Below are 16,030 nucleotides of genomic sequence, written 5' to 3' on the forward strand. Positions count from 1 at the left end.
TTGAAATATCCAATAAATGTCGTTCCACTTCATGATTGTGTCCCACTTGTTGTTGATTCTTCACAAAAAAATACAGTTTTATATCTTTATGTTTGAAGCCTGAAATGTGGCAAAAGGTCGCAAAGTTCAAGGGGGCCGAATACTTTCGCAAGGCACTGTATATATATATAACCAGTCAAAAGTTTGGACACACCTACTCATTCAAGGGGTTTTCTTTATTTTTACTATTTTCTACATTGTAGAATAATAGTGAAGACATTAAAACTATGAAATGCACATATGCAATCATGTAGTAACCAAACAGGAGACAAATGGCTGTGAGACATGGGTTTAATCCTAGACACATGAAAAGTGGGATGTATACAGAGGGTACGGGGCAACAGAAGACGAACAGCAGATGGGTAATGATCTTGGAGATGGGGGAAGGGACCATTTTAAAATGGGAGAAAGTTTGCGGGATTCCACCCGGAGGGGCAGATCTCGGTTGCACAGCCATACCCTCTGCCCGAGACGATACCGGGGTGCCAGGGTCCGGTGGTGGTCCGCTTGTCTCCGATACTGCGAGGTAGTCTTGAGAAGAGCCTACCGGGCTCTCTTCCAGGTACAATGGTGGACAAACATCTGGGCTGAGGGAATGCCGACCTCTTGCTCCAGGAAGAGCGGAGGCTGATAACCCAGGGAACACTCAAAAGGCGAGAGCCCGGTGGCAGAGCAGGGGAGGGTGTTGCGGGCGAAGAGTCGTCTCCAGGTCTTGATTGACTTGCTCCAACTGGCTGTTGGACTGAGGGTGGAACCCGGCGAACACGCTGACCGACGACCCAATGAATGTACAGGGCACCTTCCAGTACCTGGACAAGAACTGAGGACCCCTGTCGGAGACCATGTCCGCCGGGAGTCCATGGATCCATAAGACGTGCTGCACCATGAGCTAGGCCGTCTCTTTGGCATAGGGAGCTTGAGGAAAGGAATTAAATGGGCGGCTTTGGAAAACCGGCCCACTACAGTCAGGATGGCGGTGTTGCCATCAGATGGGGGAGACCCGTGACGAAGTCCAGGGATATGTGAGACCAGGGACGGTGAAGGACAGGCAGTGGCTCAATGAGACCAGCCGGAGCTTGCCGAGGAGTCTTGTTCTGCTCACAGATCATGCAGGCGGCGACGAATGCGGAATGCCCGGGACCATGATAGGCCACCAAAAGCATTGCCATACAAAGGTGAGAGTCTGACGGAAGCCCGGGTGGCAGGTAACTCTGGAGGAGTGGGGCCACTCCAGGACCAAGGGGCGGACAGCGTCAGGAACAAAGATCCGACTATCTGGCCCCCCTATCGGTTGGGAATCCTGGGTGTCATGGACCTTCTTCCCTATTCCCCAGCTGAGTGCCGTCGCCAGACACGAGGTGGAAAGGATAATCTCAGGGTCCGAGGGTGGAGCCGCAGGGCAATAGCGGCGTGACAGCGCTTTCGGCTTGTTATTCTTGGATCCCGGTCGGTAGGAGAGGGAGAAGTTAAACTGGGTGAAAAGCAGGGCCCACCTAGCTTGCCTGGTATTGAGACGCTTGGTGTTGTGGAGATATTCCAGGTTCTTGTGATCCATCCACACAATGAATGGCTGTTCTGCCCGCTCCAACCAGTGACTCCACTCCTCCAACACCATCTTCACCACGAGAAGCTCACGGTTCCCCACATCGTAATTCCTCTCCTTGGTGTTGAGGCGATGGGAAAAGGCGCAGGGATGTAACTTGAGGTCCAGGGCAGAATGCTGGAACAGGACAGAGATCACTCTGACATCCAAAGCATCGGTCTCCACCACGCACTGACGGGACGCGTCAGGAAGAACCAATATGGGAGCTGTGGTGAAGCGGTGCTTCAGGTCCCGGAACGCCCGGTCAGCAGCTGGGGACCATGTGAATGGAATCTTGGGAGAGGTGAGTGTAGACAGGGGGAAGCCAGGGCATTGTAACGCCAGATAAAGCGTCGATAAAAGTAGGAAAATCCCAGTAAACGTTGCAGCTGCACTCTGGACACTCTGGACATTCACAACAGCTCTCACCTTTATCGGATCCATCTGTACATTCCCTGCAGCGATGATGTAACCAAGGAAGGGGATGGTGGAGCAATGACATTCTAATTTCTCCGCTTTCACAAAAAGCTGGTTCTCCAGCAGGAGCTGGAGGACCTGTCGGACATGGAGCACATGTTCTTGGGCTGAGTGGGAGAAAATGAGGATGTTGTCGAGGTAGACGAAGACGAACCGGTTCAACATGTCGTGGAGAACGTCATTAACTAGGGCCTGGAACACAGCTGGGGTGTTGGTAAGGCTAAATGGCATGACCAGATATTTGTAGTGACTGCTGGTTGTGTTGAAGGCAGTCTTCCAATCGTCCCCTTTCCGTATCCACACCAGGTGGTAGGCGTTCCACAGGTCCAACTAGGAGAAAATGGTGGCCCCCTGGAACAGCTCGAAGACCGTGGCGATGAATGGTAGTTGGTAGCGGTTCTTCACCGTGATGACATTGAGACCCCGGTAATCAATGCACGGGCGCAGGGTTTTGTCCTTCTCTACAAAGAAGAACCCTGCGCCGGCGGGGGAGGCAGAAGGATGGATACACCCTGCAGCTAGATAGTCCTCGATGTAGGTTTCGATAGCCATGGACCCGACAGAGAGTACAGTCATCCCCGGGGTGGTGTGGTGCCTGGGAGAAGGTTGATCCCGCAGTCATAGGGTCGGTGCAGAGGAAGTGAAGTGGACCGGACATTACTGAAAACCTCCCGGAGGTCCTGGTACTCCGCGGGAATGAAAGAGGTCCGTGGAAACTTTGTAGCCCACAGGAAGATGTCCCGGGGCAGGCTGCGCTGACATCAGGCAATGGGCATGGTAGAATGGGCTCCAACCCATGATGGCACCAGCAGTGCAGTTTATTAAGAGAATCCTAATATCACGGGAACCTGAGGAGACTTAATTAGCATGAATTGAATTGCCTCGCTGTGATTCCATGACACTCGTAGATTGATGGGAGTGATATTGCAGGTGACCTGGCCCCGTCCAATGCTCTAACATCCATGGGAATGGAGCGGGGCTGAGTGGGGATGCCTAGCTCAGACGTCAGGGTAACGTCTATGAAACTCTTATCGGCCCCAGAGTTGAGGAGTACCCGGAGAGATTTCGACTGGTTCCCCCACAGCAGGATGGCATGGAAAGGGGTGCGAGTAAGGGGAGAGGAAAAATTCTCCATATGGCCCACCAGAGTACTCGCCCCTACCTGGTGAGCCTGATCTTTTAGTGGACAGAAGGACACTAAATGACCAGTAGTCCCGCAATACAACTCTTCGTGTGAAGCCGGTGGAAAGACGTTCGGCTGGGGACAGCCTCTCTCTGCCTAGTTGCATCAGCTCGGGAAGAGGTAAATCGGCAGACTTTGGAGACTCTCGGGGGAACTCGGCTAGCCTCGAGTGTTCTCGGCCATGGAGACGTCAGGGACTTTTGGGATGCCTCGGAGGCGAGGTCGATTTTCCTACATCCCCGTAGCCGCTCAGCGATTACAGGTTCCATGCACTCTCAGCTGCCAACGTGCAGAAATCCACTGCATAGTCTACCACATTGCACAAGTCTTGCCAAAGCTGGAGTAACTTCCAGGCAGCCTCTCTCCCGGAGAATCGAAAACCTTCACCTCTGCCACAAACCCCTCCAGACTGAAGCATAGGCCGACTGTTGTTCCCACACGGCCGTAGCCCAGGCGATAACCCTCGATAATGCCCAACAAATTCCAGACTCTCCAGCGAAGCGCTCCAGGGTAGGTAAGGTGAAGAATCTCAAATATAAAATATATTGTGATTTGTTTAACACTTCTTTTGGTTACTACACGATTCGTATGTGTTATTTCATAGTTTTGATGTCTTCATTATTATTCTACAATGTAGAAAATTGTCAAAATCAAGAAAAACTCTGGAATGAGTAGGTGTCAACTTTTGACTGGTACTGTATATATATATTTTTTGATACAGTACCCTCAGCACCCCTACTTCCCACCGCTATGTACACTGTATCTTTATGGCTCTGCTTCAGTCTAATTCTATGAAGACTATGGCGAAGAAATATGAAAAGCCTTTTGTTGTGAGATGCACTGCCTGTATCTCATATTCCGTCTGCAAGTTTTGTCTCAAATGCTGTTTTCTGTCTACTGACTGCCATTCTCCTCTCCCTGTTCCTCAGACGACTCCTTCTCCCACTACTCTCTCTCCGTTCACGGCTGCCGTCTATCTCTTTTCTACTGGCCCGACGTCTCAGCTGCGCGGCCCGTAAAATTCCTCTGGAAACTGGAGCAGGTACTATGGGAATGCTGCTGGATGAGGCTGGAACAGATTTTCTTCAATAAACTGTTGCTAGAAGGAGAGCTATGAGTGAAAGAGCCATTCAAAAACGCCAACGCTCACTTAATGCCAGTTTCAATTGTATTTATTTATTTTGAAGACAACTGCATTAAGTAGGGTTACAACCCAGGGCTCCTGATCTCAAAGCAGACTCGCTAGCTACAAGGGAAAGGGAAGACCTAGTCAGTTACACAACTGAATGCATTCAACCGAAATGTGTCTTCTGCGTTTAACCCTACCCTTCTGAATCAGAGAGGTGCGGGGAACTACCTTAATCGACATCATCGGCAATTGTTGTGGGGGTTAACTGCTTAGCCCAAGGGCAGAACAGCAGATTTTTTCACCTTGCCGGCTTGGGGATTCAAACATGCAACCTTTTGGTTACTGTCGCAATGCTCTACCTGCTAGGCTAGGATATTTCCCTTGGGGGAATTTGTAAATATGGGAATGGACAAAGAGCAAGGGGATTGGAAAGAATAGGATTTGGATGAGAGGCAGGGGCAGAGGGGATAAGGGGATGGTGGGGTTGTGTGGTTTTGGTTGGAGGGGGGACTAAGTGGTTTTGGCTGGGGTTACTGGTCGTAGACAGCTTAAACTGGGTAGGATTATAGGGGCCAAGCTGATACAGATAAGATTTGGCATATCCCTCTGTCTCTCTTCTGCAACAATATCTGTTACAGTGCTCAGTCTGGTGTCATGGGTGGTGTTCAGTAGAAACAAAAGGGATAAAACATTTAGAAACATTTAGATATTATATGGGATAAGTTCATGTAGCACATCTAGTAGATTTTTTTTAGTTCTCCTGTTTTGTGTACACAACCCAAGTGTTCAGCTGTTTCTTGACCTTTGACCTATTGTGTCTTCATGTCCTTCTTTCCTCGCTAGGTGTGTGACAGCGAATGGCATCACCTGTCCCTCAGTGTCCAGTTCCCCTCTGTGACACTGTACGTGGACGGAGTCACCTTCGACCCCGCCCTCATCCACGACAACGGAGCCATACCCAACCCTGCCCCACGACAACGACTGGTCATTGGCGCCTGCTGGGGTAACGATTGGTTAAACCAAAGACAGTACAGTATGAAGATTGGTGATTTTAGTCTATCACACTTGTAGGCGATGTCATGGTGACGTCAGCAAGCTAAGCTCACGTTATCGTGTCTAACAGTCGTCTGGTGGTGAACTGTGCAAATGAAAGCCACTCCTTTGATATAAAGTTGTTTTTCACAAAAATTCAAACGTTTCAGTTTGTCACTTTCATGAGGTTAGAGTAATAATGTTCAACTACTTAAGATATTGGCTCAAGTCTAGGTTGTGCCTTTTAGATTTAGAAGAATTTTTTTACTTCTCTCATTGACGTCCCAAACCCTGGTGTTGTGTCTTTGGCTATGCCGGATTAATTGCTATGACATGCTATTCTGTAAAATACTTTCTCCGTAATTAATATCACCTGATTGAGCTAATCGGGTAAATGTAATTAACTAGAGAGTCGGGCACCACAAAATAATATTTATAGAGCGGTTATCTTCCGAATAAACTCTTAAAGATTTAGCAATATTTTACATCAATAGATGTCCACATTAATCGTCATCTTACTTCAGTCTCATATTCTGAAAGTTGTAAATTCTTGGTTATCTGCAAGAATCCTGGCTAACAAGTTGAATCAGCAATATAAAATTGGGTTTAATTATTTTTTTACTAAATACCTAACTAATCACACAGAATAACATATACAAAGAATTAATTATACCTGGATAATTCTTTGTCATAGGAAACGTCCCTCGTGGGCGAAACATATATGACAGCTTTTTACACAAAAGAAAAGGGGCGGGGTTTGAGTGAAAGAGCGGGAGACTGGGGGAGCAAAGGGAAGAAGCTGGGCTAGCGTAAATACAGTATCTTATGCATTCTAAATTACCACCCATTTGGAAAAGGAAAATGCAATAAATATTTACTCTGAGCTGCGCTTCAGTAGGTTGGTGGTAGGTGGAAGGCTGTGTTGCCAAACCGAGTCTTCTGTCCTTTGAAGAATGTCTCTGGTGGTCCCTTGGATAAATTGTAGTGACGTCATTGTGTGGTAGATGGGATACTCTGTCTGTTCCTTCCTAACCTGCGTTTGCAGCTGCGGTCGCTAACTCAACGGCTAGGAGGTATCACTTCTGTCGTGAATAAGAGTTCAAAGTTCATATCATTCGCAACCAAAGCTCATGCTGATGTTGGCTTCGTTCTGTAGTTTTTTTCTGAACCATTCTGACATGGGATCGTCATCCTCACATCCGCGGAACAGATAGTTATGTTGTAGTCAAGCGCTTATATAGGAAGGAAGTGTGTGAAAAGGTTACAACCTCTGTCTCTTCACGTGGGCGGGCCACTGAGTGAGCAGCCCTAACTTATGAAAACCCACATCTCACATTTTAGAAGCTAAAATCACATTTCATCCCATCACAAATAATTTCATATTCAAACATTTAAATTGAACAACAATTCCATGTGAATCTGATAACTCTGATGTGTAGACTTTCCATTGTGGAGTTTATGTCGTCTTTTCATTGATGAGAATGTCTCAGATGACAACCGAACTGACATCATATTCATTAAGTACCACCGCATATGTTCAATTGTTCGGATTACCAGAATATAGTTTATTTCCCCCCACATACTGATATTCCCAGAATCTCTATGTTAACCAAGTTTTTTTTAAATGTAACCTCAGTAGGTTAGAGAAGAGAAAAGGGGGGGAAGAGGTATTTATGACGGTAATAAACCTATTCCCCAGGCCAACGTCATGACACTGGCCTGGTCTGTTTGACCTGTTTCACAAGAATTACTGGAAAATGTTGCGATGTTGCGCCTCTAGGTTTAGAAACTCTGTGGTTAAACCTTACTCTGCCTAGAACGGTTAAACCTCACACTGCATAGAACACCTGTCAGCAAATGAAGGATGCCTAAGTGGGCCACACTTTACATTACAGAGGTCCTATACTAGAGTAGCTACCAGTTGGATAACTAATAACATATTATTCTATAACAAGCTAGTTAACAAGAATGAATTAGAAATGTCACTTTTAATTACATACACATATAGATACCCTGGAATGATGGCTATGTAAAGTGTTGCTAATGAGTGGTAGTTGATGAGAACATGGCAAGGAAAAGATCACAATAATGTACCACAATAGGCAATGGAATGTATTGCTTTGGCAATACATTTCTTGAATAGGTTACAGGATTACAAAAGAGCAACGCCTTCCCCAAAAATACATTTTTGGCAGTTGTCCCAGTTCACGTTCTTCTGCAAATGAAACCGTTCATAGAACCAAATGTTCCAGCACACCAATGAAAGCAACGCACACACACACATATATACAGTGCCTTGCAAAAGTATTCAGACCCCTTGGATTTCTTCAAATTTTATTGGGTTACAAAGTGGAATTCAAATGTATTTAATTACCATGTCAACAGTCTACACAAAATATTGTGTCGACGAAGTGGAAGAAAAAATCTAAAATATAGTTGTTGTGTAAGTATTCAGCACCCTGAGTTCCTAATGTCTGGTATACTCAGTGTATAAACCACAGCATAATTATTAACTTGACCATGCTTAAAGAGATATTCAATGTCTGATTTGTTATTGTTACCCATCTACCAATCACTTCCCTTCTTTATGAGGCTTTCAAATGCTCCCTGGTCTTTGTAGTTGAATCTGTGCTTGAAATTCAATACTGTACTTGGCTGAGGGATCATATGTATGTTCGGGGGATAGAGGAAGGGTTAGTCATTCTAAAATCATGTCAATCCTATTATTTCACAGTCCATGTAACTTATTACGTGATTTGTTAAGCCAAATGTACTCCTTAACTAATTAGGCTAAGGTGCTGAATACTTATGCAACAACTATATTTTAGTTATACATTTTTGTTTCTTTTATTTTTTAATACATTTTTTTTCTTCTCACTTTCGCATTTGAGTACTTTGTGTAGGTGGTGACGAAAAAAATAACAATTTATTTGAATCCCACTTTGTAGTACAATAAAATGTGAAGAAATCCAAGGGTTTTGAATACTTTTGCAAGGCACTGTACATACACACACATACATACACACACGCCATCTGACACCGAAAAGCATGACATTTCCCTCCTCATTCACCTAATTATATTTGTGTGAGATGCTCTGACTGCCTCTCCATACTCTATAAATATCACTGACTTATCAATTATTTAGGCTAACAGAACAACAGGCAGGCCAGACGGTTAGCCTGCCAGTTACACCAGCGCTAATCGCTAAAATGGGACACACCAATTAGCACTGGAAATACACTCTCACACACATCATGGCTACTGCCTGTGTGGTATCCAGCTGCTGGGAGATTATGAGCGTATGACACACCTTTGTCAGATTTACATGTTTATTTTCCTTCTTATTCAGTTTTTTTCACTCCTTTCTCTTTTTCCACTACGCCTCTTGCTTTTACTAAACATTTATTTCTCCTCTCACACCTGTCTTTCTCCCTTCTCTCTGTTATCCTCTACCCCTTCTCTGTTTTAAAGGCCCAGTGCAGTCAAAATTCTGTTTTTCTGTGTTTTATTTAAGTGATAATGCCCGAGAAGCCAGTGTTTGGAGGATATATTGGCGCGGGTGTTATATATCTTACAAACACCGGGTTCGAGGGCATTATCACTTTTATACAACAGGTTACCAACATATTTAAAAAATGATTTACATATTTTTATTAAAAACGTTATTTTGGTGAATTTATTCATACTTTTTCATCCTTCCACAACATATAGTCCCGACACAAATCTAGGGTTGCTACCTAAGCCGATTGGTCGTTTGTCCTATCGGTTCGGTTGCTGGAGACGCGACCCAGTCGTTCAGGCTTTTTGTTCTGTATCCATGGACGTTTGTTCCAAATGTTCCATTACCATACTGGCTGGCAACGTTCTTATCCCTTGTTTGCTAGCTGCACTTCGTTTGACTTTTTTACTTTTTACATTTCTTTGTATATATCCATAAAAATGATGCCAGCTGATTCATGATTTCGACTGGGTGAGAAAAGCTGCCTGTCTGTCTCATCTCGACTCCCGACAAGTTCATTACTCTGGGACAGCTTGGGATCAAATTTGAAACAATGTTACAAATGTCGGAGAGACAGACAGCAAGGTTTATACAAATCTCTGCTGTTGAAAACAAAATGTTATCCTAAAAAAATTGTTCGATCATGTCTAGATGCTTTTTATAATGGACATCACGTTTATAAATTGCTTGGCTGGGCTGATGAGACAGTGGATTGCGCAGAGTAAATATGCATTTTAACATCTTAGATTTAACCAATCAGGATTAGACCCACCTGTTGTATAAATAATATTTTACAACAGCTGATGAAACTTTTTATTAGTGTTATTTCCTGCTAGTTGCTGGTTGAAAATACAATCTACACAGGACCTTCTAATCAGAAGGTTTGCATGGGCGGGAGTTTTCGGCTTTCCATGGTGATATCACCATGCTGTAAATTGGTTAATAGACCAATAACAAAGAGAGTTTCAAACCTCTCTGCCAACAGCTGGTTTTCAGTTTCCCCCTCCCCATTCAGACCACTCCCAGACAGTCCTTGCAAAATTCTTGAGAAATGTTTTTTGGTCATTTTTTCCCCGATTTGAATGGAAATCTATTACTGTAAAGGTACTTAATTACACAGAAATAATTTTATATAGAAATGACTCCATGGAGCCTTTAACCTTTCTTCTTTTCTCCCCACAGAGACAGAAGATAAACGGAAGGACATCCTTAACAACACCATCCCTGAGGGGAAAGACACAGGTGACTTAATTGTGTGTGTGTGTTTGTGTGTGTGTGTCCGTCCATGCGCATATATGTCTGTGTGTGCGTGTTCATATTTGTGTGTGTGTTGACTGTGTTCATTTTGTTTCTGGTTCTTTAGGGAAGTATGTGGGTGGTTACCGTGGCCTGTTGTCAGGGGTGACGGTGCGGCCAGGGAGTGTGGAGCCTCACAGTGTGGTGGAGTGTCTGTACGCCTGCAGGGAGGGGCTGGACTTTGGGGACCTGGAGACCTTGGGCTCAGGCATGAAGGTAACCTCACCCTGCTGAAGAGGAGTCCTATAGATCACTGTCTCACTTGGCTAAGGCTTAAGAGTGGGCTTTGACACCCAGAATTTTTATTTCTTCATCTAGGTCATGGCACCCAAACGTTTTTTTTTTAACCACTGCTACAGTATATGTCTTACTCAGATTGTTGTGTACAAAAAGGGGTTGTTTCCTCCTGATGTATATGGAGTCTACTGCATAATATTTTTCTGTGCACATGTAAAACATTTATTTGTATTTTTTTACAGTCAATCAAAACTGAAGTCCCAAAACGGTGGTACTGATGAAATATATAAAGATAATACATAGCTGGAATGAACTGTGTGTGTGACTATGAGGGGTGTGCAACCTCGGAGCATGAACTCTTGACCTTTGACCTTTTAGGTGCATGTGAACCCCAGTCAGTCTGTGCTGGTTCTAGAGGGTGATGACATTGAGAGCTTCAACAGGGCCGTGCAACAGGTCACCTACAGGAACTCTCTCCGCTTCGCCACCCCTGGAGTCAGGCCACTCAAACTGACCACCTCACTCAGGTACACGCTACACGCTACACACACACACACACACACAGACAGACACAGAGGACTAAGTGATCTCGCTCTCCGAGGCCGACGTGAGTAAGGTCTTTAATCAGGTCAACACTCGTAAGGTCGCGGGGCCGGCCTGTTCCATGACGTGTTCTCAAAGCATGTGAAGAACGAATGTCAGGCATATTCACGGTCATTTTCAACCTCTCCTTGTCCCAGTCTGTAATCCTCACATTTTAAGCTGTTCACCATCATTCCTGTTCCCAAGAACTCTAAGGTTCCATGCCACAATGTCTACCACCCTGTAGCACTCACATCTGCAATCGTGAAGGGTTGTGAAAGGCTGGTTATGGCACACATGAACTCCATCATCCCAGACACTCCAATTTGCATTCCACCCCAACAGATCTATAGACGATGCAATCTCAATTGCACTCCATACTGCCCTCACCCACCTAAGAGGAATAGTTATGTGAGAATGCTGCTCATTGACTACAGCTCACTGTTCAACACCATTTTCCCCTCCAAGCTCGAAACCAAGCTTTGGACCCTGGGACTGAACACCTCTCTCTGCAACTGGATCCTGGACTTCCTGACGGGCCAACCCCAGGTGGTGAGGGTAGGCAACATCAAATCCGCCACACAGACCCTCAACACGGGGGCCCCTCAGGGGTGCGTGCTTAGTCCCCTCCTGTAATCCCTTTTCAACCATGACTGCGTGGCCACGCACAACTCAAACACCATTATCAAGTTTGCTAACAACAATGGTGGTAGGCCTGATCACCGGAGACGATGAGAAAGCCTACAGGGAGGAGGTCAGAGACCTGGCAGTGTGGTGCCGGGACAACAACCTCTCCCTCCACGTCAGTAAGTCCAAGAAGCTGATTGTGGACCCATCCACATCGACAGGGCTGCAGTGGAGCGTGTCGAGCGCTTCAAATTCCTCTGTGTCCAAATCAATAAGGACTTAAAATGGTCCGCACACATTTGTGTAGAAGGTGCGACAGCGCCTCTTCCACCTCAGGAGGTTGAAAAGGTTTGGTATGGGCCCTCAAATCCCAGTATATCACTGGGGCTGTAGCTAACAAAACGGCGACACGGACTATCTGAGTTGAGACTTTTTTTGCTCGGTCTCTCTGCACACTCACAAGACTCTACACACTCACGCACACTGACGCACACAGACACTAACTTCATTTGCTCACACACATGACATGCACACACATGTATACTGACTACACACACACACACTCACATACAATCAACATATACTCTGCCACTGCTCTGTTTATCATATATCCTGATGCCTAGTCACCTTACCCCTATACATGTCTACCTCTATCACTACAGTATCCCTGCACATTGTAAATATGGTACTGGAGCTGACCATGTGTATATAGTTGACTTACTTTCTCGTGTTCCTCTTATTTTTATTTCTCATGTGTTTTTTTTTGTGCTCTACCTTGTGTAATGTTCAGTACTACATTGATATTGATTAGTGCATTGTTGGGGTGAGAGCTTGCAAGAAAGGCTGTACTTTGTGCACAGGACTTTCAAACTGAAACACAAACAGGCACACACACTGACAATGCAGCATTTTTCCAGGACTGCTTGGTGAAAGGGAGCTCTTCGTTGGACATTGGACATTGACATTGATCTCAATAAACGTGGACACGGCTAGAGTAGTCGATAAGCAATTCTATGGAATGAAAGAGCGTGATGTTAAAGGAACGACGTCGTCCCAAACCCCAGGTTCTAATGGCAGTTATCTTATCTTTGACTTGTGTTCTGGTTCGCAATTACTTGTATCATATCTCTAAAGCCATTCTTTCACCACAACCTGTCCTCTCTGTGACAAGAGTATTTCAGCCATGTTGATGTAATGTGGGTGCCAGTTTGTTTCTGTCTCGTTTTGGACATTTTTCAATGTCTATCCATTGTTTAACTACATAACATCATTGAAGGTTGCCAGGTACCCAAGCTAATGATGAATTAAATAATTTGTTCATTCATTTTTTCAAAGGTTCTTATACAACTTGGGGGTAGAACATGTAGACACCTTTTTGATTGACCCTTTACCCCTCATAGTCTCCATGCACACTCACAGGGCCCTACACACACACACACACATACACACACACACACACTGTCGCTCCAACACACACAAACAATCACTTCATCCTATGCTCACTGACACATAATATGCACGTACATTTATGCTGACTCTACACACATACAAGCTGCTGCTACTCTGTTTATCTTATATCCTGTTGCCTAGTCCCCTTACCCCTATACATATCTACCTCCATCACTCCAGTGTCCCTGCACGTGTAAATATGGTATTGGATATGACTTTTTAAATATTTCCTGTATATAGTATACTTACTTATAGTACTTACTTTATTGTGTATTTCATATTTCTTATTATTATTTCTTGTGTGTGTTTATGTTCTAGTAATACATAGTTATTGATTATTGCATTGTTGGGTTTTGAGTTAGCAAGAAAGGCATTTTACTGTACTTGTGCATGTGAAACTTGAAACTTTTTCTCTGCAAGTGTATCAGAGCACAAGGATACGCTGTTATGTTGAAGGATATCATCCCAGTGCAAGGAGTGGAGCTTTATTTGCAGATGATATGAGTCACGGTCTTTTTGCCCAACTAGGTAATCTAGCCTTGGGTAAGAGGAAGCACGGTCGAAGCATATAATCTTGAAACAGCACATTTTTTTAATGCCACGGTGTATCGCACGTTGTATTAAGTTCATGGATAACCAGACATTTTTTTTCCTTCTATTTTTGGATTAATGTGCCACATTGGCCTACACAGGTCCTTTTTTAAATCCACTTTGTTTGATTTTAAATATTTATGCACTTTGTGAAGTGCATGTAGGTCCTATCTATCAATGTTATTTTGTATCTGACCCATCACAGGTAGTGATGCAACAGCAGGATGTCCTCATTATCTAACCCTGTATGGTAGAGCTATATAAAGAGCTGCGCTTAATGTTGTGTTTTAGTCAGATTAGTCAGATTTAAGGTACAACAGTGATGTGGTGTTTTTATGCTTGTTTTGAGATCTGTTTTCATGAGTTTGTGGATATTCTTTTGCTTGTGGTTTTTAAGATTAGTCTGATTCCAGGTCAGGAGGTTATTGGCTTTTTCTAGTATGTTCTTAAGTCTGATTATCAGTTAGTAGTAGGAGGGGATGTTTATTTAATAGTGGTTAAAGATAAGACTGATTTGAGGTCAGCAGTTCCTCCAGATGGCTGACAGCAGGCCCTTGTGGAGAGTCCGATATAGCAGCTGCTCACTGAAAGAGTGCGAGAGAGAGATAGTATTACTGCAGTTCCAACACTCACACACTAAACAACTCAAAGCACCACTTGAATCATAAATCAAGTACTGAATCGCCAAATAATAATACCTTTTCAAAGTGCTTCTGAAAAGTGGCACAATTAGTATCCGCTACTAATTAGTATCAGACAATGTATGCAATATCATATAGTCCAGGGTTTTTCAATCCTGGTTCTGGAAATCCACAGGGTGTGCAGGCTTTTTTCCTAGACTAACATTAACACACCTGATTTGGCTAATCGTCAAGTCCTAAAACTGCTCCTTCTCTCTCTCTCTTTCCTCTCCTCCCCCTAGGTGTTTCAATGAGGAGAGTTGTCTTACGCTCAGGCAGTTGGAGGGCTACCTGGTGGTCCTTCAGCCCGATGCCCCTCAGATCTCCCTGTCCGGGGTCGGCCCCCACCTGGCCCGCCCTGCGCCTGAATTTGAGGGCCCCCGTGGTGTACCCCTCTTCCCGGAGCTGAGGATTGTGTGCTCCCTGTCTCATGCTGTTAACACAGCCGCTCAGGGCATGGAGGGAGGAGGTGAGCCAGCAAACAGCCCTTCCATGAATACTACAATGCGGGGGTAGAGACTAGTGTATTCCAATCACATCAATCTAATAAATTTGAGAGCATTTTGCCATATTTTCTACTGTACATGGATTGATGCTTCTAAAAATAATTATGGGAGTAACTCATTTACATATGGACCATTGTCTAGTCAGAACACATTATATCATCAATCAAACTGCGCATATTTTACTTAGATTCTACATCTGATCTCAGCCTGTTTTCAAAAGTCATACAGGGCTGAAGCCTGGATCTCAAACTTACAAATCACTTATTTTTCTTACACTTGCCTCTATTTCCACTTACTAGCAGTGCCACTTAATTATATGTCTGCTGACAAATAATGTGAGGTAATATCTGTCTTTCTTCCAAATCTGATTTGAATTGGGGTGCATGTTTCCTACCCCCTGTGAAAGTATGTTCCCAGTCATATAGTTGGGTTGGTTGTTTAGCAACAAAACCGATGCATGCGCAACTATGGGGAAAAACAGACTGGGTTGACTTAGAGCAGGGCGCCGGGTAGCCTAGTGATTAGTGTTGGGCCAGTAACTGAAAGGTTGTTAGATTGAATCCCCGAGCTGCCAAGGTAAAAATCTGTTGTTCTGCCTCTGAACAAGGCTGTTAACCCACTGTTCCTAGGCTGTCATTGTATATAAGAATTTGCTCTTAACTGACTTGCCTCGTAAAATAACAAAACAAAACAAAAATGGTTGACAACATGTGAACTATATTCCGTCTCCAATGTTTATTGAATACATAAATACATTTGCCCAATGAGCACTTGTTGTCTCTCAAATACATCGTAACAGTTGTTGGTTAGCTCGCGAGCTCATTTTAGCCATTGACATGAAATCAGTCAAAACACCTCAGAATTAGCTGAAACGGGTCACTTACAATTCCCCACAAGGCAGTTTCTTGTCATTGTTATCTGGCCAGCTATCTGGCCATCCAGAATCACAACAACTCACGGACTTCAGCTCCATTTGAAGTGCGCACATCCTCAGCTAATCCATCTATACATATATTCATCACTGACCCAGCCCCCCTCCACCCATCAACTTCCCCCAATGATTGTGTGCTTGAATACTAACTAGGACCACACAGACCCTGTACTATTATTAGAAGTGCTT

The 16,030-nt window shown here is 44.4% G+C and overlaps 1 protein-coding gene across 4 annotated transcripts in view; it reads left to right on the forward strand.

Annotated features, from left to right (window-relative positions):
* clstn3 (calsyntenin 3) overlaps positions 1-16,030 on the forward strand; it is a 37,635-nt gene that overhangs the window by 17,244 nt on the left and 4,361 nt on the right. For all 4 annotated transcript variants that reach the window (XM_020509284.2, XM_020509290.2, XM_020509300.2 and 1 more), the window contains exons 9-14: positions 4,211-4,323; positions 5,254-5,413; positions 10,125-10,184; positions 10,306-10,454; positions 10,854-11,002; positions 14,647-14,873. In XM_020509284.2, coding sequence (XP_020364873.1) covers positions 4,211-4,323; positions 5,254-5,413; positions 10,125-10,184; positions 10,306-10,454; positions 10,854-11,002; positions 14,647-14,873 — 858 coding nt within the window. The remainder of the gene's footprint in view (positions 1-4,210; positions 4,324-5,253; positions 5,414-10,124; positions 10,185-10,305; positions 10,455-10,853; positions 11,003-14,646; positions 14,874-16,030) is intronic.

The sequence above is a fragment of the Oncorhynchus kisutch genome, linkage group LG2, assembly GCF_002021735.2.
Source record: "Oncorhynchus kisutch isolate 150728-3 linkage group LG2, Okis_V2, whole genome shotgun sequence".
In the NCBI taxonomy this organism is placed as follows: domain Eukaryota; kingdom Metazoa; phylum Chordata; class Actinopteri; order Salmoniformes; family Salmonidae; genus Oncorhynchus; species Oncorhynchus kisutch.